This window comes from Lemur catta, chromosome 1 (genome assembly GCF_020740605.2).
Source record: "Lemur catta isolate mLemCat1 chromosome 1, mLemCat1.pri, whole genome shotgun sequence".
Classification (NCBI taxonomy): domain Eukaryota; kingdom Metazoa; phylum Chordata; class Mammalia; order Primates; family Lemuridae; genus Lemur; species Lemur catta.
In genome coordinates, this window is record NC_059128.1 from 168,949,129 (window position 1) to 168,977,046 (window position 27,918).

At 37.5% G+C, this 27,918-nt stretch overlaps 2 protein-coding genes and 1 long non-coding RNA gene across 7 annotated transcripts in view; 1 reads left to right on the top strand and 2 right to left on the bottom strand.

Annotated features, from left to right (window-relative positions):
- Nucleotides 1-2,950, bottom strand: part of LOC123629340 — a 71,031-nt gene extending 68,081 nt beyond the window's left edge. Inside the window, exon 1 of the long non-coding RNA XR_006732023.1 lies at nt 2,823-2,950. This is a non-coding gene — a long non-coding RNA (uncharacterized LOC123629340). The remainder of the gene's footprint in view (nt 1-2,822) is intronic.
- Nucleotides 1-13,479, top strand: part of PPP2R3A (protein phosphatase 2 regulatory subunit B''alpha) — a 156,373-nt gene extending 142,894 nt beyond the window's left edge. For all 5 annotated transcript variants that reach the window (XM_045539108.1, XM_045539107.1, XM_045539111.1 and 2 more), the window contains one exon: nt 10,857-13,479. In XM_045539108.1, coding sequence (XP_045395064.1) covers nt 10,857-10,983 — 127 coding nt within the window. In that variant the 3' untranslated portion in view covers nt 10,984-13,479. The remainder of the gene's footprint in view (nt 1-10,856) is intronic.
- Nucleotides 13,480-14,910: 1,431 nt separating this feature from the next.
- The window catches only part of MSL2 (MSL complex subunit 2), a 33,699-nt gene continuing 20,691 nt past the window's right edge, over nt 14,911-27,918 (bottom strand). Inside the window, exon 2 of the mRNA XM_045539116.1 lies at nt 14,911-18,258. Within this exon, the coding sequence (XP_045395072.1) occupies nt 16,667-18,258 (1,592 nt within the window). The 3' untranslated portion in view covers nt 14,911-16,666. The remainder of the gene's footprint in view (nt 18,259-27,918) is intronic.

Below are 27,918 nucleotides of genomic sequence, written 5' to 3' on the forward strand. Positions count from 1 at the left end.
TTACCATGTGAATTGGTAATTCCAATCCTAGAAATCTACCCAAGAGAAATGCTTGCCCAAGGACTTGTACATAAATGTTCATAGCAGCAATATTCCTAGTAGCCCAAAACTAGAAATATCCAGATGTCCAATGAACTGGTGAGTTGATAAACAAAATACAGTATATCTATACAGAAGAATGCTACTCAGCAATAAAGGAATGAACTTACTGATAATCACAACAACAAAGATGAATCTCAGTATAATCAAGCCAAGTAAAAGAAGCTAGACAAAGAATATATACTGTATGATTCCATTTATATAAAATTGTAAAAGGTGCACACTGTCGTGACAGAAAGCACATCAATGGATGCCTCAGAAGGGAAACAGTGATTACAAAAAATGGCATGAGAAAACCCTAGTGGCGGTGGGGGGGAATGATAGATATTTTCATTATCTCAATTGTTATAATAATTTCACAGGTATATACAAAAGTCAAAATTTACTAATTACATACTTTCATTAAGAGCAGTCATTGTATATCAATTATGCCTCAAAAATAAAAGGAATGAACTAATAAATGCAACACCATGGATAAATCTCTCAAAAACATTATTCTACATGAAAAAAGCCAGACACTGAAGCATACATATATTATGTGATTCCATATGTATGAAATTTCTAGAAAAGACAAATTTACAGCACCAGAAAGCAGATAAGTGGTTGCTTAGTTCCTGGAATGAGAACTGAATGTAAACAGGCATAAGGGAGAGTAAGGGTGGATAGACAAGTGAAATTGTTCTAAAATTGGACTGTAGTGATGGTTATACAATTGTAAAAAGTTACTAAAACACACTGAACACTTAAAATTGATAAATTCTGTAATATATGAATTATACCTAAATAAAGCTGTTTTTTAAAAAAGAACCAAAATACTTGAGCTTATTAAATTGGCAGCAATTTTTAAAAGATAATTTTTAAGATAATATTCGATAAATGTTTGCATTCCTACTATCTATATACTAAACATTAATAGATATTAGTGAGCACAGACAGGATGAGAAAACATACAGATGCAATTAAAACACAGCATCTTAACTGCTCTCTCCTAGAGGAAGCACATTACAGAAGCACCTCATTCTAGGCTCACTGCAGAAAGACAGCACTTTCAAACATTGCTGGTAGAAGCATATTGGCCCAATGTCCCTGGAAAGTAATTTGACAATATGTAGCAACAGCCTGAATTTATGCCCTTTGACTCCCTAATTCTAATTCTGGGTATCTATGGTAAATATTTAGAAATTTGTATAGAATTGTTCTATCTAAACCTGTGGTCCCCAACCCTTAGGCTGCAGAGTAATATTGGCCTGTTAGGGACCAGGTTGCAGAGCTCCACTTCCCTCCACCCCCATCCATGAAAAAACTGTCTTCCATAAAACTTAAGAAGGTGCCGGGGGGGCAGGGGGTGGGCAGCAGGAGGTGAGCAGTGGGGGAGCCAGCGAAGCTTCATCTGTATTTACAGCGGCTCCCTCCCCATCGCTCACATCACCGCCTGAGCTCCTCCTACCCGCACCCTGACCCCCGTCCATGGAAAACCTATCTTCCATGAAACCAGTCCATGGTACCAAAAAGGTTGGAGACCTCTGAATTCTAGACAATGGCACTGGTCACGGGTAATTCTAAAAAAAATTCAAAGCAGCACAAATGAACAATAATAAAATAGTTAAATCATTCATGGTATCTGTGTCATAATATTATACAGCCATTTAAATGTGCTTGCAAAATTTTAATTTCATAGAGAAATCAAGGTTACAAAATTGTGATATAATCTCACTATTAGAAATGTGTGTATGTATATGCTCATGCTAAAAGATAATACCCCAAAATACTAACTCTGGGCTTGTAGGATTGCAAGAAATTTGGTTTTTTATACTGTTCTGTTATTTATAAGGTTCATATGATGAGCATGTATTACCTTAATAAATAAGAAAATGTTGTTATTTTTCTCTTTTATCTGTTTATGTAGGTAATACATGTTCATTCCAGAGGAGGGATTAGAGTGTAAACCAAAAATCTTCACCTAAAATCTACCACCCAGAGACAACCTGTCTTATCACTTTGGAGTATAACCTTCTAGACATTTCTGATCAAATACATAAATCATTTGCTCTATAAAAATAGAATTTATACAACTATTGTTTCATAACCTGCTTTAAAGGGAGGAGAAAAGAGAGATAACAGGTCTAAACATTTAGACCTTCTCTAAAAAGAAGAGAAACTGATGACAGCTAAAGAGAATAAATAATCGGCTCAAGCGAAAGTTTTTTTCAAGTTGTGGTAGCACTAAGAGAAGGTGCCACTATGCGTGGAATGAAGAGAGGAGGAGGAGAATACAGACAGTACCAGTGAGAAGGGGTCAGAAAAGGAGACGCAGAGACCAGCTGTAGTGAAATTCGACCGGTGTATATGAGAGGCTCTTGCTGGACACCCCTCTTCTCATGTTGTGGGAGATAAGATAAGGCCTACATAGAACACATGTGAGCATGAGGTCCCCAGGGGAGAGGAGGCTCACAACAGCTACAGCCCGTAGAGTGAGCACTGGAAAGTGAACAAAGGAAAGGAAAAGGCCCATTTACATGAATAAGAAGCGACTGGTGCAAAAGCAAGGCCAGACCCAAAATCCCAAGGCTATACCACCTAGAGCTTCATCTCAAGAGGAATTACAAACAAGTCAGGGTGAGTCTGTCAGACATTTCCAGACTCAAATATTAGAAAAGGAGGAACAATGTTGGTATCATGGAAAGAGCAGAAACTGAAGAGCCAGACAGATCTGGTCTACTCACCAGCTGGGCAGGTTACCCGATTCCTGAGGCTCAGTTTCAGAAGATACCAGCAACTGCCTTCCAAGGTAGTTGTGAGAATCTACGATAATATATATAAACACCTGGCACATAGCTACTGATAAATAGTAGCTATTACTGCCCCCTATATGGGAAGAGATGCAACACAACATCATGGTTAAGATCATGAAATTTGGAGTTGGACTTAAAAGCTGTATTATCCCCGGCATCTAAGTCTCAGCATCCCCTATAAAAATAAGGGTACCACCTGCCACACCGAATTGTTTTAAGAATTAAGTAAGATAGTGCTTACTTACAAAGCCCTTAGGCATAGTGTCTATGTAAAAACAATGGTTATTACTACCACTTCTGTGATCTTGGTCATATTATTACCTAACTTCTCAAACCAAAGTTTATTCAGCTATAACATTAGCATTCCATCACCTACCTTGTTCCTTTCATTCCCAGGGCACAGTGCATGGCACAGGTTTGACACTAATTATCCATTGTGTGAATAGCAAGACTATACTGAGAATTAGAATGTATGTAACGTACTTAACAGTGTCTGGCATATAAGTGCTCAAAAAATGGGAGCTGTTTATCGTATCACTAGATTGAGGGCTCCTCAAGGGCAAAGAACTTTTTCTTAGTCTTGTAATCCCAGGACTTGACAGATTGTTAGGGATACAGGACGTCCTCAGCAGATGTTTACTGAGTGGCACAGAAGACAGCAATACTCCAGCAGCTGTTCTGGCTACAAGGATACTACAGTAGCCCAGATGACTTGACCTTCCAAAAACAACTCAGAATTCTCCATCTACTTCACCCTCTAACAACAATCATAGGTAGCTATTGTGCCAAATGCCCATACCTCCTGACACACAAGTACCCACCTAGCTGGCACTTATGTATTAATAATACCTTCAATAAGAAACCTAGTAACAACTACAAGTCTCAGTGAGGTGAAGGAGGGCCAAAGGTCTCCGTAAGTAGGAGGCTGCAAACATTGTGGATTAGCCCATCTGGCACACAGAGTGACCACAGCATCCAACAGCATCTGGATAAATTCCACCCCGGTAATGAATGGTCATAGAGGAAACCGGAAAGACAGGGTACCAGTTACTTAAACCTATTCAACTAAATGTGTCACTTACATGAAGATAACAGGTTATGATACCATATTTATTTATAATAAATGTTCTTATGGCTTCTGAAAAAGAGTAAATTTAAAACTCCACAGAAATTCTGTAAATTTAGCAGGCTAGAAGAGTCTCACTCTGTTGCCCGGGCTAGAGTGAGTGCCATGGCGTCAGCCTAGCTCACAGCAACCTCAAACTCCTGGGCTTAAGCGATCCTCCTGCCTCAGCCTCCCGAGTACCTGGGACTACAGGCATGTGCCACTATGCCCGGCTAATTTTTTTCTATATATATTTTTTAGTTGGCCAGATAATTTCTTTCTATTTTTAGTAGAGACGGGGTCTCACTCAGGCTGGTCTCGAACTCCTGACCTCGAGCGATCCACCCGCCTCGGCCTCCCAGAGTGCTAGGATTACAGGCGTGAGCCACTGCGCCCGGCCTCCATGTTCTTATCTTTAGAAACTGAAACCTACAATAATCAGAAACAAGCTTTTCTGCCAATTTGACTAATACTTGATTGCCTTAGATTATTAGTTACCTTAAAAATGCTTGCTTACAGAATATTCTGGTATTTCACCAACAGCTTTATTTTTGAGTATAGCCCAGATTAAGCATAATTTTTTATTAATATTCTGGGAGTCTTTATCTGATCTGTAAAGAAATATAGGCTTGCTGCAGAAAAATTGGAAAATATATAGAGATAAAAATCGCCCTTGGTTCAATGACCCAGAGATCACCATTATTTATACTTTGGTATATTTCTTTTTGACACTTGTCACTAGCTGGGTTCAAAAACCTGACTTCTAATGTTTCAGAGTATTCTCTCAAGCAATAACACACATTGATTCCCCTATTATTAGACATTTAGTTAGTTTAGAAAACTGTTTTCCACTGAATGTTTTTAAAGGCAGCTTTTCCTTTACATTTAATATAAATTTATATGAATTACTCTTTGTAAGAGTTCTACCTTTACTTCCATCGGCACTGGAAAATAAGGCACTCTGGGCAAAGAATGAGAGATAAAGGGGGATTGTCTGAACCCTGACTATCCTCAGTGGAGTTGGAGAAGTTAGCAGGGGAGCAGGGATACAAGGGAGATAGGGGAATATATGTTGAGGTATAGAAAGAGAGAAGGAATGATAGGAATTGATGTTCTAAAATTTGAGTTATAATGTTACAGATAGAGTAGTTGAATCGTTTTTTTTAAATGCTTAATAAACAGAGTCTTTATATGGACCTGAAGTTAATGATGTTTTATTTTTTTCCATGTTCAACAAAACAAATCAAAGCCCAATTTCAATCTATTTCAACAGGCACTATTCTGTGCCAGGCACTGTGCTCAGTAATAAAAATGTATGGAACTCTGCCCCTCAAGTTCATAATTAGGATATATTTAGCCCACATTTTTATGCCATCATCCACAATGAATAGCATAATGATGGCTCATGATGCTGGGGAACTGCAAGATTTCTCAGCCATCAAAAATGAAGTGAGATCAACTTTCTAAGGCAGGAAAGTAGGTGGTACATACTGGAAACTTTAACAAGTGTTCAAGCAAAAGATTTTCTAGTCATTGGATGGGTTAAGGAAATTTCAATGAACCAAATATCCAACTTCCAAAATATCTCAGCTAATCCATTTAATATAAATGACTTAGGAGATCGGTTTTTTAAAGTATAAAATTCTGAAGCATTATAGACTCTAGAGAACTATTTAACATTTTATTCTATGTTCTATGGCCACCATATGTCTTAGGTTTCCCCAGACAATCCCTGAATGAAATATTCTATCCCTTTGTTCCTGTAAATAGGTAGAATCCCACAAATTGGAATCAAACCTTCACTCCCAAACACCCTGAAACCACATACAGCCCCCTGTCAGACCACGTATGTGCCAGTCATTGTCTCTGCTCATTCCAGCTACTGTACCTCCCATCCCAGGGATCTACAGAACCAACCTTAATACTTTCACCCAGAAATTGCTCATCTGAAAGGGAAAACATACTCAGAGCAACAAGTTCCTAAAGGCAATGATATTGCTGGCAAAATTACAAGAACCATTATTTTCCCTAATGCCAACGGTACTATAGTAAAGAATTTGTTCTCAATTTGATACCTGTGATTTCTAAACTATTTATGAACCCTGTGAGTTCTGACCCCTCTACTCGTTCAAAAATGGCTTGTTAAATTAACCAAAAACACATCATAAAATAACCTTCATTTGAGCCCTGAGGAATCCCGATAACCTACAACTAAACCCAACAGTGGTCATTTAGGAGTCGGTTAACATACTATCTCCATATTTTCAAGAATTCCTGAGGAGCAAGATAACGATTAAGAATTTCATAGATCTGACTTCAAGATGACTTCTGCACTCTCACCATTTCACTGACTCCTTCCTTTACCAACAACTCTACACATGGTTTCACAAGAGCATTAAGACATCACTTTTCATTCAGCAATTCATTTTGAGTACCCAGTGCCAGTCACTATATTGTGGCCTAAGGAAATTAGTGAGTTACAAAACGGACACTTTACAGTCAAGGAGGGGAAGACAGACATTTAATTATATAACTTTGAAGGAAACAAACAGGATGAACCAATAATGGACAGAGAGTCACAACTTAGAGTGCGTGAAGAGGTGATGAGACCTAAAGGTTGAGAAGGAAACAGTTAAACAAAAAACAGCAAAAATGTCCTAGGCAGAGGGAAAAACATGTGCAATGGCTCTGAGGCAGGACTTATCATGTTGGGGAAATTTTTAAAGACTAGTATAGACAGAATATAGTGAGCAACAGAGACAGATGTGGTTAGAAAGTTTAGTGGGGGCCAAATCATACAGGGCCTAGGGAAGCTAATGAAAATGGTTAAACAAGGGAGTGATATAATCCCACTTAGGTTTTTTGAAGACTATTCTGCTAGATTGGTGGAGCTGCAAGAACAGAAGCAGGGAGACAAATAACGAAGCCATTACAGACCTCTGAATAAGAGATGGTGGTAGTTTAGGAGCAAGGAATCAGGAAACTTTTAAGTGACATCTCAGATTAAAAGATGAACATGAGCTAGCCAAAAAGCAAACGGTATTTCAAGCAATTGAAAAACACGTACAATGGCATTAGGTCCCAAGACCTTACCATTCCAACACCATAAACAGCCTGTGTGGCAGTATCAAAGGATTTGGCAAGAGTGAAGGCAGGAAGACCAATTGTTAGAACACTATTGTAGTAATCCAAGCAAGAATGTACAGTGCCCTGAACTAAGTCAGTGGCAGTAGGGAGGTCAGGGCTGTATCGATGTGGTACTGTAGGTGGTATGAGAGACTGGCTAAACTTGTAGGTGAGGGAAAAGGAACTTGGGATACCTAGGTTTCTGGCTTTTAGTGGGTAGGTGATGATGCTGTTCACTAAAATAGGGAGAACAAGGGCAGTGGGAAAGATGAGTTCAGATTTATACATGCTGCCATCCGGGAAGAGCCAGCTAGTAGCCAGCTGCATACATGGGGTTCTCCAGCTTAGAAAGAGAAGCCTGGGCAACATAGCAAGACCCTGTCTCTACAAAAAAATTTTTTTAAAAAATCAGCCCGGTGTGGTGGTGCACACCTATACTCCCAGCTACTTGGGAGGCTGAGGCAGGAGGATCACCGCTGCTTAAGCCCAGGAGTTCAAGGCTACAGTGAGCCACTGCACTCCAGCCTGGGCAACAGAACAAGACTGCCTCTTTAAAGAAAAAAAAAAAAAAATAAGAGGTTGAGGCTGGACTTGGTTTAGACAGCAGAGGTGAGTAAGTAGTGGGTAAAGCCATGAGAAAAACTAAGCTTGCCAGGGATGTGCAAAACTAGACGAGCTTAGTGCAGAACACTGGGATGTACTGACATTGAAGGGGCAAGAGTTAGACCAGGGTTTCTTGAGAACAGCGCTAATGTTTTAAACTGGGTAATTCTATTGTGAGGGTGGTGTCTGGCACATCATAGGATGTTTAGCAGCATCCTTGGGCTGTACCCACTAGATGCCAGTAGGATCCACCCAGTTGTAAGAATCAAGTATGTCTCCAGATATTGCCAAATATCCCCTGGGGGGTCAAAATCACCCCAGTTGAGAACCAGAATAAGAGGCGTCTCCAGGATGCTGACAAAAGAGGGTTGTTGAATGAGCTCCCTTTTGTGTTTTGTTTGAAAATGACACACAAAAAATTTGTAACCCTGCCTCCAATATACAGTTAGGTGTCACTCACCATCATGCTCTAGTAAGCCCGAAAGTCACATTACGTGATCAAACCCAGATTGGAACCTGACTTAAGAGTCTAACCCCAGAGCCTATGCTCTGTGACTAAATCACTTCACCACTATTTCAGATGGTCTCCATTAGCCTACAATTGCTGTGAGGAAGGGACTGGTTCAGTCTTTTTCATCATTGTATTCCTAGTACTTGGCTCATGCTTAGCAACAGGAATTCAAATATTTGAATGAATTTCACTTCATACTTAACTCTTTAAAAATATGCCTTATTCCCAGACCTGCATTGAGGTGTTTAAGACATTGACACGGCTTGTAGACAGCAAGTTAGGGCACTATGGGGAAAAAAAATGTCTTCCATTCTGACAGGAAATAAGCAGTGTCTAACAATGCATTACTATAATTAAAGTTGTTTTTTTTTTTTTTTTTGAGAATTTTGTTCCCAAAATAGAGACTCTATCATCAACCACGTCACTCCCATCAGAGTGAAGTTACTGTCCTATATTGCCTCCCTTATCCGGCATATCCCACACTCCACGGAGGCCTCAAGGAGATGGGGGAAGAAAAGTGAAAACAAATTAAGAATGGAATGGAGTATTTTTTAAAAAGTGACCAAAACTGTAAATAATTTTTTTTTTTTTTTTTTTTTGAGACAGAGTCTCACTTTGTTGCCCAGGCTAGAGTGAGTGCCGTGGCGTCAGCCTAGCTCACAGCAACCTCAAACTCCTGGGCTTAAGCGATCCTCCTGCCTCAGCCTCCCGAGTACCTGGGACTACAGGCATGCACCACCATGCCCGGCTAATTTTCTGTATATATTTTAGTTGGCCAGATAATTTCTTTCTATTTTTAGTAAAGACGGGGTCTCGCTCTTGCTCAGGCTGGTCTCGAACTCCTGACCTCGAGCGATCCACCTGCCTCGGCCTCCCAGAGTGCTAGGATTACAGGCGTGAGCCACCGCGCCCAGCCTGTAAATAATTTTAATAGTATTACAAACTGGTATTATAGAAAAAAATTTTCCAGGCTGGGCACGGTGGCTCACGCCTGTAATCCTAGCACTCTGGGAGGCCGCAACGGGTGGATTGTTTGAGCTCAGGAGTTCGAGACCAGCCTGAGCAAGAGCGAGACCCCGTCTCTACTAAAAACATATACAGAAAAAATTAGCCGGGCATGGTGGCGCATGCCTGTAGTCCCAGCTACTCGGGAGGCTGGGGCAGAAGGATTGCTTGAGCCCAGAAGTTTGAGGTTGCTGTGAGCGAGACTGATGCGATGGCACTCTAGCCTGGGCAACAGAGTGAGACTCTGTCTCAAAAAAAAAGAAAAAAGAAAAAAATTTTCCATCAGGTAGGCTTTAAGTTTAACCTTCTCTAACCTCTATTAAAAAGGTTTTAGAAACTTGAATAGTTGGTACCACCTAATGAGTTATATACCTGCCTCAGCATATTTTACTGACTAGTTGGCCCTGCTACCTTTTTGATGAAGGGACTGTATGTATAGAAACTTCTGCTCAAATATTGTGAGAGATCACTGCAAAGGGTAAAAAGGCTAAGCCAGTGATGTTAAGATACTATAATAGACATTGTTATTAATAATGGATCATGTATATTTTCTGGGCTCAGATATAGCCTCAGAATATTTATTAATTTAATATTTCAGGCAGCCATCATTCTCAAGAGATAAAATATTTTGTCATCTCTGGCTCACGCCTGTAATCCTAGCACTCTGGGAGGCCAAGGTGGGTAGAGGCTTGAGGTCAGGAGTTCGAGACCAGCCTGAGCAAGAGCGAGACCCCATCTCTACTAAAGATAGAAAGAAATTAACTGGCCAACTAAAAATCTATATAGAAAAAATTAGCCGGGCATGGTGGCGCATGCCTGTAGTCCCAGCTACTCGGGAGGCTGAGGCAGTAGGATCGCTTGAGCCCAGGAGTTTGAGGTTGCTGTGAGCTAGGCTGACGCCATGGCACTCACTCTAGCCAGGGCAACAAAGCGAGAAAGCGAGACTGTCTCAAAAAAAAAAACAAAAAAAAAAAAATATTTTGTCATCTCTAAAGCCAATCTCAGGGGGTAGCCTGAATGACATGGAATTCAAGGGATACCAACAACCTCCAAAGGGAATGAGCAGAGGGATTTCTTCCCAGGATTAATATCTAGGTATGGTGTGGAGTTCTACAAAGTAGAATGGAGGGAAATCCATGAATGGGCGTTAGTCAGCTGGGAGTACACATTTACACATCTAATTGTGCTTCTTGGAAACCATGGAGGGAAGCTATAAAGCAATTTGAGAGCTAAAAAAATTCCCCACTCTGCATGGAAACCACTTTAATGAAAATGTTCATGGAAAGCTTCTACGTTATGGACCCCACACTCTCCTTAAACTAGCACCATCCATACACAATGCTTTCATTCCCACCAAGGCCCCCTGGAAAGCTCGATGCAGTACATTTTCAACAAATTCTAACATGGACTTGAGCTTTAAGGAACAGGGACAAGAATGTGTTTTCTGCTCTAGTGTTGTCTCCTCCAAGGCAGCTTAGTTGTTTACAGCCTCCATTTAACAACTGAGGGTACTTTTTGCAGGCTGGTCTTCAGTTTGCTACATTGACTTCTACCCAAACACTAAAACTTTTTTTTTTTTTAAATCAGTTAACTCACTTTTGCTTTGTTCTTTCAGCTCATTTGAAGATTATGAAACAGATGAACCTGCCTCTCCCTCTGAATTTGGAAACAAAGGCAATAAAATAGTAAGCTCAAGCCTTACAGAGAAATGTGGAAAGCTTCAGTCAGTGAATGAAGAATAGCTGCCAATGTCTACATGAAAGGAAGATGTGTATTTTAAATGTTTTTTTTCTTGTGAAGAGATGTTCTAGTTTGTATACTGTTTCAAAGGCTTTGATTTCTCCAAATGTGTATCTGCACTAGGAACTTTAAAATGCTTTTATGCAATAGGTCTGGATACACACTCAACTTAGGAGATGCCTCCAGTTTGCCTCAAACCTCTTACAGAGCTTTTCCTCAGAAGTGAATATAATGAGGTACCATCACCTTCCAAAGTCTGCGAATAAGCACTCTATACCCCTGAATGTACCAAGGATCTCTTGGGGACAGAGTTCTCTGCACAGAGCAGAAGTTGCCTCAGTGTTGGCCGGCATCCCTGAGGCTCCTCAAGGGCTCCCATGGAGCCTAGAAGAAACTTTCACTTCCAGAAAACTTGAGTCAAAAAATTCTGGAATTTGAAAAAGCAGTAAGAGCCTCCAGAATTGACGTAGCCCTAGTAATAAAAGCACTGCCAAAACATCTCAGAGACTTCTTTTAATTATATGTGTACTGAGTTCAGAGATCTTGAACTTACCTGGTTTAATGTAATTTCACAATGACCTGCCAAACTGCTAGTCACTTTACATCCTCAGGTATTTTAACCACTGGGCCCTCCAACTTTGCTGACAAGCTCTGGCAACTTCCCTATCCTGACTGTGGATCTTACATAAAATCTCAAGAAAAAACATTTTAAATGAAGACAAGTACAGAATTGGACTCTTACTTGAAAAAGTCCTTTCAACTTACCTAACATTTGTTCAATTAACTATTGAATGATTTACTAATCTCCAAATTAGTTGATGCCCCATCTTCACTTCCTGTCAGGCCTACTTGAAGACTTAAAGGAATAATGATGTATGAAAATTCTTACTAGACAGATTGTTTTCTTCACTGAATATCAGACTAGGCCAATAGTAAAGGCGTCAATCTAAACATTATTCTTTACTTCATGTTGAAAAGGAACTATTCCAGATTATTACATCCACCTCAATATTTATCTTAGAAATGGAAGAAAACAGTGATACACTTGTAAAAGAAAGCTATTTACTATAGTTGACGTGTTCATTACAGATCCTACATTTTTCAGCAGGCCACAGTGCAGCCAAATCCTACAATATCCTTGGAAAGAAACCATTAAAAAGGATGGACAGTTGATATAATTTCTAATATAAGTAAAATAATTTGATATAAGTAAAAGAAATGCCCCAAACAACTTTTCAGTATCCTTCAAAGTCATCAACTTTTCCGCTGCATATTTTTTTTTAATCACAGTCCTAAAAGTGTTAGAATACCTTCCCTTTCCACCCCACCCTTACTGGTATAAAGGCCAAGCATTGAAATAATCAAACCTGGGGAGCTATGATAGGCAGAAAGTGGAGGAAAGGAGAATTTTAGGAGCTATACCATCAACCAGTAGAGTAAGGAGAGTAATCCTAGCAATCCTGCCTGTCACATGCTCCTCCCAGTTTTCTGTTATTTTATCCTCATTATTAGAACTGATCTTCTATTTGTCTGTTACAGACTATTACCATAGTTCTCACAAAAGAATTAAAGGCTTAAAAGTGACTAAATTTTTAGCAAACACTACATGCAGTAACCTAAACACATGGGGACAAACTGTTAGGACTTAGTTTATGTGGTAACATGAAATTTACTACGGATCCCATCTGGCCTTTACCAGGGAAGGAAAGCAATTATTCTTTTTATTTCAGATAGAAATACAAAAAAGGTAATACTTTTTTTAGAAGCCAGATAATGGTTTAAAGGTTTTATTATCCATAATGATCCAAATTATTTCTAAGATTCACCAAAAAGTAAAAATAAAATTCAATTTTACAATATATTTTTTCCCTAGGTGGCTTTACTTTTTTACTTTGTTGCTCCTTACTGAAATCCTCTTTCACTTGGATCAATATTTGGTTTTTAAAGTCTAATTTGTTATAAAAGTACAGCCATCAATACCATTCCACTTAAGATAAACTATTTTAACAGGTTACCCAAGTTTAGCACATTTTCAGGAATTACAAGAATGTGTTTCAGTGTACTCCTTTCTTACAGCTAACTGCAAGAAATGTGAATTCTGAGGAACTAGGATAGAATATATTTGGCTTTCCGGTAAAGATCATGCTAAATATAATCATTACTGCCAAACTGGAAATTTGAAGTTGTTACAATATCCCAGGCCCCTTGATAAAAGATAAGTTGAGGGTTATCCTGATCTTAATGCTATTCAATGAAAAATGAGTTTCATAGCGTAACATTAATTGCCAAGGTAATCAAACTAATAAAATAAAATTCCATATATTTCCCTGTATCTTTGTCACTGTGCACCAAAGTGTTTATAAAACTCTAGATTAATCAAATAAGTCATTTGCTCAGCTTTTGGAAATGTTAAGGTGTGTTTGAGTGGAGAAGGCTGCATGACTTAATTTTTTTGTTTTTCCCTTTTTGCAAAACTAAATAAAGTTGTCAAATATGAATCATGTTCATTAAGATAATCACTATACACTTTTGCTTTTAATCACACTTGTACCTTATTTTTTGTCTGAAAGAGTAACACTGTAAACAAGCTTGAGTTTCAAAGAGAACTCTTTGAACCCCTGGGGAAAATACAAAGAAAAGTCTGGAGAGATATACTAAGAAGTGATTTCTTCTGGTGACAGGGAAGAGGACCAGGGCTTGGAAGTGAGAGATTCACAGGGATCAAGGGGGACTTCAGCCTTGTCTATAATGTATTATTTTAAAAGAATGTATAATTGCGTGTTATTGGTTACCTAAATTTTAATTTTTTTAAAGGAAGTATAAAGTACCATTCAAGTATTAGATTTAGAAACTATACTTGGAATTTAGTATTTTCGAAAGCATTTTACATTTGTTACCTATGATAAGGGAAAGGACAGTTTATTTTTCATCTGTCATAAAACTTACTTTTCTTTAGCAAAGTCAACATCAAATTGTTTTAGGAAAACTAAGAACACAATGAAATAAAAGGAATTCTTTATCCTAGGACCATACCATACCTCTGCATGGAAATGCAGACTTAATGAAGCTAACCAAAAAAATAATTTGTCAGCTCTAAAACTATTACCTAAGGTAAAAAAGATCATCTGATCATTTATATCAATAACTCAGAAGAACATTCAGGATGTCCTATTAAATGCTATTGTTTTGGTGGTTTCAAATCCTGATAATGTAAATCCAGTTACTTCAGTAATAAACTCTCAATCATCCCTAGTCAGCCACTGGTCAGCATTCCTAAATAACTCAGGGTATAAAGAAAAACAATATAAAAATCAAGGCACTGTAAATTAATTACTCTTCCCCCAAATGCATATGATACAGACCATACACAGCACACTATCCCAGACTCCTCAGTATTCTACAACATAGAATTAGAAAACTATCATTTATTGATAGATTTAAGATGTAATACAGGTTTCAAAAAATGTGGCAGTGAGAATACCAGCATAAAAAAGAGAAACTTGTGCTAAAAACAACCTGAATTCATTATTGGCAATATTACATTAACAATCAAGGCCCTCACATACTAATGATTTCCACTTTTTCTATATTGCCAACCTCCCATGCATCAAGAAACACAAGATTATCAAACTTGGGAAGCAATAAAGTACTCTATGAATTTTAAGATCATAATATTAGGAAAGTTTGGGAAATTTGCAAAATATATCCTCATCATCCATGTGTACAATCTCATTTCTAGTCATTTTTGCAGTGATCATTTGTGAATAAAGAACAGATTTACAAGTTTATATAGCAGGGCATCTGAGTTCAACACAAAACTGTTACAAACTTTAGGTAAATACATGTTTCATAAGACACTGCTAACACTTAAAGGAATTAAATAAAATTCCAAAACTTGAAAAGCAAATAAAGACAAGACAACTAAGAAGCATTTTCCACCATTTACTCTTGTTATCAAAAATAGTTCAACTCTTCTTGCAAAACAAAAACAAAATAGTACATACTGGACACATACATCACATTTTTCTTCCTATGGCTTTAGCCCACCCCCGCCCCACCAGAAGAGACCAGGAAAAAAAAAAAAAAAAAAAAGCCCAACAACAACAACAAAAACAACTCTACCTGACCACATTCACAGAAAATGACACCAGGATACACTACAAAACAGAAGGAGGTGTCATCTGCTCTGTGTCCAAAGGTTTCTTCTCCATGTCTTGTACTAGGCGAGTAACCATCATTGAACATGCTGTGTGCCAAATCAAAACATAACTTCAACATATGTCAGATCTGACTAGAGATGGTGAACGTAGTAGAAATTGGAAATTTTCCAGCAGTATTTCTTTAAATAAGCACTGTCAGAGCAGCAGCTCTTGTTTTAAGTCATAAAGTTATTTCTTTACACCTAGTCAGTCCTTGTTTTATTTGGGCTGTGCTCTTTCAAGCAACTGACTAGATTTCCCTTCAACAGAATGTTTGTGACTCACTTCTCTTCCCTCATAAAAATTAAAGGGAAGAAGTGCATTTAAACTGAAACATAGTTTGTGCTTTACATGCAAAAGAGCATTCTAAAGAAAATCCTCCCAGCTTCAAACTACCTAAATGCACAGGCTTCATAAAAAGGCATTTTTATTAGGCCTCTATAAAGAAGCTTTCATAATGAATAGCACCCTGAAAAAAATAGGAGCATATTCAAAATAAAGTCTGTGGCAAATAAACTACTAGAGGAAACAAAAATCAAAGAAGTGGCCAGTGGCAAGTATAATGCATAAATCTGGATAAGTTTGGGGGCATTACTCTAAAATTATTTTAAATCCCAATTTCTAAATAAAATATTTTTATAATCTTTTAATAATTCTGTCACATACTATATAATCTAAATTCATTACCTTCAGAATAAAACTGCTCTTCTCCACTTCATTTATCCAATCAGAACATTGCTCAAAGTGAAGGATTTAGAAATTTTTCCCTAGAAATGAGTCAGACTTAACTAAAACATGGGCTCAACTCAGAAGAGTTTTGTAGCATAAACAGCTAAATATTTGCAGTCTGACAAAATTTCAGTTTGTTTACTTTTTAAAAACAGATTTCTTAAACATTCTAATGAGGGGGAAATTTTCTTTCATAATACTGCTGATTTAAGAACTGCTACATACACCAGTAGCCAATTTTCATGATCAGAAATGGTATTATGTCAGCACAAAGGTTGAGCTGGACACATCAGCCTTTCAACAGGAGAAACATCAATGGCATCTGAAGGCAACACTGAGTTTCCTGAACAAACTAATGGCTACTTTTCCACAAAAAATTAGCACAATCTTTATGGACTGACTGGATACCACTTCCTTACATTTAATCATAAACTTTGATTATGCACAAAGCATGACCATAAACAATGAGGTTAAAGTTATTTTCCTTGCCAAAGTTCATTTTGTATAAATCAGTTGCATCAGCATTTGTTCTCAAACTATGAGGTTCTGTAAGAACTAAGGACATATAGTTGTAGGGTTACTCCTCCATTATCTGCAAACTATTTCCCCGACACTAACACATATAACTTAGCAATGAAAACACTTGATACAAGTGATCTATATGCAGGAGCTCCGGCAAGTTAAACCAACAGAACCATAGCTGCCGTGAAACTGTAGCTATTTCCCTACCAGGGGTAGGTTTAAAAGACCCACTGATTTAACAGTCGAATCTCATGTCTATAGCTTCATCCAAACTTTTATCATCATGTGTACTGGCAGCTAAGAACGTCGTTACTGGGGACCCTGTGACATTAATTACACTGGTGCTGGTACTAGCATTACGCACAGCAATGCTAGTCACGTTAATGCCCAAAGTGAGCCTGGTCTGCTCCAAGGCCTTTTCTGGCACAGCAAATGCCTCCAGCTTCTTCTCCCCATTGGCCATATAGGAGTTTTGGCAGCCACGACATATACAATCTAAGCAGGCTTTGCGGTTAGAGTAGCAAGGGCAGCGTTGGCCTCGGCATGTAAGAACACTTGGATTTTGAGTAGCACGCCCACATTTACACCCTTTCTTTTCCTGGGGTTTTTTGTACACAGTCTTGGTAGGACTTCCTGGCATAAAATGATGACTAGGTATCTTTTCCTTTACTGCTTTGTCTTTTTTTAGAATACCTGGCTTGGTTTTAGAGTGAGATTTCTTGGATCCATGTTCATGACTCTTTTTCATGTTTTTAGTAGATAAAAGTACAGTTTTGCTGATTTTGGGCGTCGTGCCTCCATTGGGAACAGTTGCTATAGGCTGAAGAGAAATTTTGCTCTCCCGTTTCACTGTCACAGGAGCAGATGCCCCTAATGTTGGGCCTCGGATAATGGTAGAAATTGGAAGTGGCTGAACTTTCTCACTGTCGCTTTCTGATCTGGATCGTTTTCTATTCAATTTTGCTACCTTCGGAGTTGCTGCTGTACATGATAACCCATGAAGTGCAGGACTGGTAGACATAAAAACATTATGGCTAAGAGACTGGGAAGAAAGCTGCAGAAAAGGTCCATTGGATACAGTGGCTTCCAAGTTCGGCTGCAAATTAGGGCAACAAACCTCTGTATTTGAAACAGTTTCTAAGCTGCGGAGTACTTCCTCAACACTCAGTAATAGAGAGTCACCAGCTTTTATATCTTCACTGAAACTGCATATATCAATGCCTGTGGAACATAAGTCAGTGGCTACCGTGTCACAGACAGGTGGCAGGTTGTCAGACAGATCGTCAGTTTTTAGGTCAACAGTGTTACACACATCAATTGTATTTGAATGTTCAGGCGAAGGAATATTTATACCAAATCTATCTATTGAAAGCCCATTATAAGTCGGCAAACCATTGATAACAGAACTGCCAATAGCAATGCTGAGGGTGCTTTCAGACATTGGAGATAAACTAGCTTGAGGATCCGTCGTGGGTTCTGAGGTTGAAGGTAAAGGGGAATGTGTCAAACACAAAGTAAAGGATGAATCTGAGGGTTTTTCTGTCTCCTCACAAAACAATGATGCATCATTAAGCAAAGCCAAAATATCAGAAGAACAGTCAACTGCTTCTATTATATCCCGTGCCAAAGTAGTCTGTGTTATATATTCGCATAATTTTTTATAGCAGTTCACTAGGATGCTTAACTGCTTGTTTTCCTCAAACTGCTCATAGTCTTTGCACCAGCTACATGAAGGTTTCATCATCATTTTCTTGCCTTTACAAGTTTTGCAGACATAGTGTTGGCAGGTGGAGTTGGTGGGTGCAATAGGATCTTGTAGCAAATGTCCTAAGGGGGAGAAGGAGGAAAGCAAAGATTTTAGTAAAATAAATTTACGGTTTCATATCCTGGAGTTAAGATGACATTATAAGTAATCTATCAAAAGTGAGATGGATTAAACTCATTAGACCAGATAATAATAAATATATCTCATAAGAAACTAAAAAATATTCAATAGCTCACTTCATTTCCATGCCACATTCCCCATTCCTTTATCTGAAACCAGAATCTTCCCTGATTCTGTGTCTCTACCACAAGCAGTACGTTCTGGTCCACCTTCTTATCCTCTTCTCCAAAAGCTATAAAGGTAAAGAGGTGAAGATCAGTCACCAAACACACAAACTAGGCTTAAAACCCCTGGGACCTCTACCTAACTCAGCAAGGTAAATATGTACAACATATTTAACAAAATCATACTGATTGTTTATTATTTATTTTGTGCTGGACACTGGAAAAAAGACACAAATAAGACAGACTTAGTTCCTGCCCCTCATAAAACATGGTCTTGAAGGGCATTACTCATACAAAGGCATATTCACAGAAAAAAAATTTTTTTCAACCAGTTTTAATTATATATATTCTGATCTTAAAATTTAAGGAAAAAAGACCAAAATGCAGTTACAAGCCAGGTGCAGTGGCAGAGTCTGTAATCCCAGCTAATCAGGAGGCTGTGACAGAAGAATTACTTGAGCCTAGGAGTTTAGAGGTCAGCTTGGGCAACATAACAAGACCCTCTTTAAAAACAAAACTGTAGTTACAATGGAAAAGAACTATGTTCATTTATATTAAAAGAAAAAAGGGAGTGCTGCTGAACTCAAATTCTTCTACCAAAAATCAAAGTACAAAACAGAGAAGCAATTATATTTAAACTTATTAAAGAAAAAAAAACAGGGCATAATACTGGGCTCAAATTCTTCGACAGAAGTCAAAATGACCATGGTTTTACACCATAAGTATCCTAATTGCAGCAATATAGTATAAAAGTGAAAGTGGTCTCCCAACTGGACACAACTCCCAAATTATAAATGACCTAATACATATGAACCAGGAAGGAAAACAACTAGATCCAGTCCTCATCTCCACCCTCACTCCCTAACGAAGCAAACTACTCCTTGGTTTCCAATTCTGACAACTGGTTAGTAATGAACCCAAAGCATTTATCTCTTCTCATAACTCATACAAAGAATGTTAACCACAGAAATTAGAAATCAATAGAGGAAAAAAATCAGGAGAATTCCCAAAATTTTTGAAATTAAACATATACCTAAATAGTCCATGAGTCAAAAACATCACAAGGGAAATCAGAAAACATTTACTTGAAGGATAATGAAACCATACATATCAAAATTTAGGAGATGCAGCTAAAGCAGTGTTAAATGGGAAATCTACAGTTTTAAACGTCTGTATTAGAATATAAGGTCTCCAGCAAGGCAAAGTGGCACATGCCTATAGTCTTAGCTACTTAGGAGGCTGAGGCAAGAGGATCCCTTGAGCCCAGGAGGTCAAATCCAGCCTGAGCAACATAGCAAGGCCTTTTCTTTACAAAAACAATAAAACCAAATAATATTTTAAAGAAGACAATAAGGCCTCAAGTCAATAACCTAAGCTTTCTTACACCTTAACAGGAAGAACAAACTAAACTCAAACTAAGCAAGATAAAGCAAAGAATAGAGTAGAAATCAATAAAAGAACAGAAAAACCAAGGAGAAAAATCAATAAAACCAAAAGTTGGTTGTTTAAAAAGATCAAAAAGTTTGGCAAACCTTAGCTAGAATTACCAAGGGAAAAAAAAGAGAGAAGATACAAATTACCAAAATCAGGAATGAAAGAGGTTGCAATTATCACTAGTGCTCCATAGAAATTTAAAGGATTACGGAAATACTATGACCAACTTTATGACAACAAAGTTGACCAATTAGATGAAATGAACAAATTTCTATAAAGACACAAATGACTTTGGTCTATAAAGACCAAAACTGACTTAAAATTTTAAAACATGAATATACGTTTAACAAGATATTGAAATAGTAACTGAAAATCTTCCTCAAAAGAAAACTCCAGGGCTAAATGCCTTCACTGCTAAATTCCAACAAATAATTAAAAACAAATAACACTCAAAAATGGAGGAGAAAACACTGCCCAACTCAATCTTTAAAGGCCAGTAGCTACCCTAATACCAAAGCCAGACACAAGCAAAGAAAATACAGACCCAAATCCCTCGTGAACGTAGATTTTAAAAAAATCCATGCTAAAACATTCAACAGAATCCAGCAACATATAATCCAATACCCATTCCCAATTATAAAAAAAGTTTTAACAAACTAGAAATAAAACTTCTTTAACCTGATGGTGGGGCATCTATACAAAGCCTATAGCCAACATCATACTTAAAGGTGAAATATAATGCTTTTCCTCCAAAGATCAGGAACAAGGAAAAGATGTCTGCTTTTGCCACTTCTTTTCAAACTTGTGCTCGGTGTTCTAACTAGAGCAGTAAAGTTCAAAAAAAAAAAGAAAAGAAAAGAAAGAGACAAAGAAAAGAAAAAGAAAATTAAAGGCATCCAGATTGCAAAGAAGTAAAACTGTTTTAAGTAACAAATTACACACTCTTATATATAGAAAATCCCAAGAAATCCACACACAAAAACTACTATAGGCCAGGCGTGGTGGCTCACGGCTGTAATCCTAACACTCTGGGAGGCCGAGGCGGGTGGATCACTCGAGGTCAGGAGTTCGAGACCAGCCTGAGCAAAAGCAAGACCCCATCTCTACTAAAAAAATAGAAAGAAATGATCTAGACAGCTAAAAATATATAGAAAAAACTAGCCAGGCATGGTGGCACATGCCTGTAGTCCCAGCTACTCAGGAGGCTGAGGCAGAAGGATTGCTTGAGCCCAGGAGTTTGAGGTTGCTGTGAGCTAGGCTGATGCCACGGCACTGTAGCCCAGGCAAGAGAGCGAGACTCTGTCTCAAAATAAAAAAACTACTATAACTAATAAACAAGTTTAGCAAAGTCACAGCACAAACTTAATACATACAAAAGTCAACTGCATTTCGTGTTTCTATATACTAGCAATGAATACTCAAACATTAACAATTTTTTAAAATTCTATTCATAATAGTATCAAGAATATATTAAAAACACAACTTCTATACTCATAACTATAAAAGATGGCTGAAAGAAATTAAAGAAAATCTCAATCAATAAAGACACATTTCATGTTCATGGATTAGAAGACTCTCAATATTGTCAAGATGGCAATTTTCCCCCTATCTATAAATTCAATGCAATCCTTATCAGAATCCCAAGTGGCTTTTTTTTTTTTTTTTTTAAAGACACTGACAGGCTGATTTTAAAATTCATATGGAATCACAGAGGATAGCCAAAACACACTTTTGTTTTCTTTTTCTTTTTTTCTTACTGGCAGGATCAAGCAGGTATTTGATTGTGGGGAGTGGGGGGTTGGTTTTTTTGTTTTGTTTTGTTTTTTGAGACGAAGGTCTAGCTATGCTGCCCAGGCTGGTCTTGAACTCCTAGGCTCAAGCAATCCTCCCACCTCAGCCTCCCAAACAGCTAGGACTACGCACCCAGCTGCTAGAACAATTTTGAAAAATCAAAGAGAATTTATATTACCAAATTCCAAATTTTATTCTAAAGCCACATTAATCAAGACAGTGTGGTAATGGTGAAAATACAGACATATACATCAATGGAAAAGAATTGAGAGTTCAGGAAGAAATTCTTGTATTTATGGTCAACTGCTTTGCATGACAAGGGTGCCTAGATAATCCAATTAATTGAGGAGAGTATTTTCAGCATATCATGAGACTATATATCCCAATGCCAAAAAAGAAAAAAAAAAAGCCTTACACCTGTACCTTATAACATACACAAAAATTAACTCAACATGATCACAAACCTAAATGTAAGAGCTAAAACTTTAAAATTCTAAAAAGAAACAGAAGAAAATCTTTGTGATTTTTGACTGGCCAAAGTGTTCACAGATGTGATACCAAATGCACAATCCACAAAAGAGAAAAATAGTAAAATGGATTTCCTCAAAATTAAAAACTTGTACTTCAAAACACACCATTAAAAAAATACCATATTTCCAAGTCACATACTTGATAAACGGCTATAATCACATTTTTTAAAAAAACATCCTACAAATAAGATCAATAATCCAATTTTAAAAGTAAACATAAGATTTCCATAAACATTTCACCAAAGAAATACGAATGCCTAATAAGCACATGAAAATATGCTCAGTATCATTAGTTATTACAGAAAGTAAATCTATGGCATGCTACTACATACCCATAGAATGGCTAAATTCAAAATGACAATCCCAAGACTTGGCAAAGATGTGGAGAAACTGGTTATCACTACTGGTGAAATGTAAAATGGTACAATTACAACGGAAAACAGTTTGGTAGTTTCTTAAAAAGTTACACATAAATTTACCATACGACCCAGCAATTCTACTCCTAGGAACCTACGCAAAGAGAAACGAAAACATATGTCCACACAGAAAAAATGTATAGCAGCATGATTCATAATAGCCCAAAACTGGACACAATCCAAATGTCCATTAATTAGTGAGTAAATAAATAAAATTTAGTATATTCATGCAATGGCATACTGTCCAGTAATTAAAAGGAACAAACTACTGGTACATGTCACAATGCAGATGAACTTCAAAAACATTATGCTAAGTGAAAGAAGCTAGATGCAAAAGAGTACATTATATGATCCCATTTATATGAAATGACAGAAAAGCACAGACCGCAATTACCCAAGGCTAAGAGTAGGAGCAGGGATTAACTACATAAATGGGCACAAAGGAACTTTTTAAAGTGATGAAAATGTTCTAAAATCAAATTATAGTGATCATTAGACAACTCTAAAATTACAAAAAAAAATAACACTTAAGACAAGGCACTAGTAGTTATAGAATCCAACCTTCTATCCAATGCCAATACAAGAATCCCTTAAAGTTTCAATCCCCAACCCCTAAGCGGCCTGGTACATCTGTGGGGTGTTAGGAAACTGGCTGGGCATCACTGCCTGAGCTCTGCACCACGCCCTCCCCAACCCATGACACACCACTCCCAACCCCCACTCCGTGGAAAAACTGTCTTCCATGAAACTGATCCCTGGTATTAAAAAGGTTGGGGACCACTGCAGAATACCCTTGACTTCATCTAAGGAAGGGCATAGGGAATATGAAGGAAAAAAAATACATATGTATCTATGTATATGTGTGCGTATGCATGCACTTAAAAGGATAAACCATAAGGTTAAAAAAATTGGTTACCTACTGGGAAGGAGAGACAGCAGAGTGAAATGAACAGTAATAAGAAAAGACTATGATGAGTTCAACCTGTTTTATAAATTTTACTTTCAAACCATATAAATATTTTATATCATAACAAAAACAAAATTTTAAAGGAAATCTCTAAAAAGCAAAAGCAAAATGAAACAAGTAATCATAATTTTATATCAAATAGGTGGTATAACCATTCAAAGATAAACTATTTCAAACAACTTTATAACACAGAAAATTGACTCTTAATTCTCGGATCCTAATTTTTGTTGTTTTCAGTAATAACATTGTTGGTGGTAGTGTTGACAGTAATTATGAATGTGTTTACATTATTGTGGGATTAAATAAATGTTGATGCCCTTGAGAATCTTTTTTTTTTCAGCAGGAGGAAGGAGGAAATTTATAAAAGACAAGAGGTTAAATAAATAATCGTGAAGTCTTAAAAACAATTCATTTGGATTTAATATGAACTCACGCTTTCATCTTAAATATATGTATTTCTTAGCACTATCCATTGAAAAGTCCTGGAAACAAGGTCCAACCCCCAGGAGCAATTAATTCAGATAGAACTGGAAAACATTTTCCTGCTCAAACCAATCAGGGCTTCTTGGACAAATGGCTGATTCCAAGTCTGTCACATGAATTGGACAAGATTAGTTTTGATCACCTTGTTATGCCAAAAAGTAAGAAAACTATCAAAGGTCAGGACTCAGGAGCAAACCTGAAGAGGTTCCCACTGGCCAAAAAGAAAAGGTGAGCATGCATAAATGCAATGGAAGGAAGCACATCTGAGGACATTAAAAAGAAAAAAAAAAAAATCCGTTTCAGAATGCTAGTGAACCAGCTCATTAGTCTGAAAACTAGTAAGAGCAAGAATCAAGTATTTGTCCTGATTTATGAATTACACCACCATATAATCAAATCACAAATGAGAAGTATTTCTTTAGACTTAATTCCATCACTGATCTTTTCACTAGTCATGTCAATCAAAACCTTCCCTAAGCTACCAAGCAACTTAAAGGACTTATATTCTACAAATCTTTGTATTTATGAGGTCTTAGGAGAGTAACTATGCCTACTGTAGAGAACTGGAAATAGGCAACAAAACACAAAAGCTCACTGATTGACTCTACTACCAGTGAATTATTGAGGACTTCATTCTCTGGCCTTATATTACGTACTAGGATTGTCCACTATTGCCCAACACAAGTATCTGAAACTTTAATCTACCATTATAGATGCTGTTAGGCAAACTTTCTTTATGCACTCAGCTAACCATCCTAACTCTCAAAAATTTCCCCAAGGGTTCTCTATACACTTCACAATGAAGGCAGCTCCAGTGATCTGAGGAACAAAGAAAAAGATTCAGGAGCTTTTTAGCTGGGACCAACATTAATCAGATACCCAAGGAAGGGAGTTCCCTTCCTCCAATTTAAAAAATACCAAGGCCAGGAGTTCCAGACCAGCCTAGGCAACATAGCAAGACCTCGTCTCTACAAAAACATTAAAAAATTAGCTGGGTGTGTTGGTGAATGCCTGTAGTCCCAGCTACTCAGGAGGCTGAGGCAGGAGGATCGCTTGAGTCCAGGAATTCGAGGCTGCAGTGAGCTCTGATCACAGGACTGCACTCCAGTATGGGTGACAGAGCAAGACCCTGTCTGAAAGAGAGAGAGAAAAGAAAGGAAGAGAAAGGGGGGGGGAGGGTGGAAGAGAAAGAGGGAGGGAAAGAGGGGGGAGGAGGGTGGGAGGGAAAGACGGAGGGGGGAGGAGGGTGGGAGGGAAAGACGGAGGGGGGAGGAGGGTGGGAGGGAAAGACGGAGGGGGGAGGAGGGTGGGAGGGAAAGACGGGGGAGGGAGGGTGGGAGGGAAAGACGGGGGAGGGAGGGTGGGAGGGAAGAAAGGAAGATAGCTAGATATCAGGTAACATTTTAAAATTTGTAAACATGCATTTTTTATCCTAGAAAATAAAATGGATGGGCAGTCTAAATCAAGGAAAAATAAGTCACTGGCAAACTCTCCTATAAAACTTGGGGAGTGTTTAGAGAAGGTTTAATTTAGCTTAGATAGTGTTCGATATAGTTATACACAAAAGTACAAAAAAAGACTTGCTCAAAATACATACCTTCAGACTTCAAAAATTTACAGTTCATGACAAAAAAATTCTCACTGCACTGCCTTGAATCTTTATCTGTATTTCACAGAAATTACCTTCCTTGTAACTAAATGAATTTGATACTTATATGCCTTGTTTCAACAAATGATGTGACATTGACCCTAAAAAGATTTAAATATCCACTTTTATACCTCATTTTCTTAAATTACTCATTTATTATTTATTCTCCCTTCTCTTAACTTTTTCTTTCCCAAATCAGCCAATTATAATTTGAGGCTAAGACTCAGTTTTAGAATACCACAACTCTCATTCTGGGAATTTCTGGGAATACATAACTGTTGGTAATTAGTTTACTAAGATATTTAGTGTCAGATTTTTTTTAATGCTTTAATTCATGGAACTTTTTTATTATGGACATTTTCAAACAGCCAAAAGCAAAAACAATTAACCTCCATATACTCATCACCCAGATGAAATAACTACCAAGATTATGCCACATCTGCTTCACCTACCCATCTTTTGTTCCTTAAGTATTTCAAAGCAAATCCCCCACATCATTAAGTCACCTCTATAAATATCAGCATAAATCACTACAAAATAAGTTTCTTACGTAACCGTGATACCATTATCGTATCTAACAAAATTAACAATTTTAAATAATTTAAAAACCAGATTAAGATTCAATTTAGGCTGGGCTCGGTGGCTCACGCCTGTAATCCTAGCACTCTGAGAGGCTGAGGTGGGTGGATCGCTCGAGGTCAGGAGTTCGAGACCACCCTGAGCAAGAGCGAGACCTCGTCTCTACTAAAAATAGAAAGAAATTATCTGGCCAACTAAAATATATATAGAAAAATAAAATTAGCCGGGCATGGTGGCGCATGCCTGTAGTCCCAGCTACTCGGGAGGCTGAGGCAGTAGGATCGCTTAGGAGTGTGAGGTTGCTGTGAGCTAGGCTGACACCACGGCACTCACTCTAGCCAGGGCAACAAAGTGACACTCTGTCTCAAAAAAAAATAAAAAAGATTCTATTTAAGAGAAAAAACTTTTAAAGGCCCTAGAAAGGGGCTTTAATTCAACAATCAAAAAATATTTTATAGATTTTACTTTTTTGAATCAATGTGCTTTTTAGGGCCATAAACCTTTCCTTTATTAAACAGATTTAACACAGATCATTCACATCATTACTTTATGGTGTTAATATGCCAAAGCTAGCACTTGCATTGGCTGGCATTCATCCTCATCTGTGACCCTGACAAGAATCATTGCCAGCCAGAATCAAGATTTACATACGAACATAAATGAGAGAGACTCAGAGCACCAAGATAAATAAACTGTAACTAGGTCTCTAATCAGTTTGCCCCTCTCTCCAGACAAGGGATAGGCACTCCTCCTTTGCATAGGTAAACAAGGACATCATTAATCTTGGTGAACTCTTCTAAATACAGAGCTTACCCCAGTTTTGAACAAAGCAACCAGTAACTCGCTTACTTTAAAATGCTATTAGTAAAGGTGGCCATACTATAAATTTTATGTTGACTACCAAGTAAATTATGTCTTAATCACTTCTGAAGCAAAAATTTTTTTTGTTTCTCCATTCTGATTCTCCTCATAGTGAAGTATTTAAGCCCACAAATATTTTGACCAGATTACTGGAGAAAATTAAGTTTAGGGAGATGAGAAGAGGCACAAGAAAAAATAAAACTGACAACAGCTATTAATAACATTAGCAAAATTTACTAATGACTAAAAAGTAAACACTGGACTTGACAATAATTATAATCATAAAATAAAAGCTACAACAGTAAAAATTATCATAGGTTAAAACATTGACAAATTAGACATGAACATCAAAGACACTTGATAAATCAAATCCTTATTTTAAGGTTTGTATGGAAAAGAAAGAAATGATCCCAATGAAAATTTCAGTAAAATACAAACTGATAAAAATGAAAAATGGTTTAGTTGTTCTACAGAGAAAACTGATCAAGTAATTAAACTAGCTCAATGGCTTAACTTTGGCCTTTGACAAAATGTATCATATAATTCTAATTTAAATGTCATATGCACAAAAAAAAATATTACTCAGAATCAAAACACTATCACCACGCCCTCTCTCCAGAATTCCTTCTCCTGGTCATGCTTCTATTATAGCAAGGACTGCCTCATCAATAACCTCAAATAAAGTAATTTTACATAAACTTTGTTATTGATGAGATTACTCATGATAAT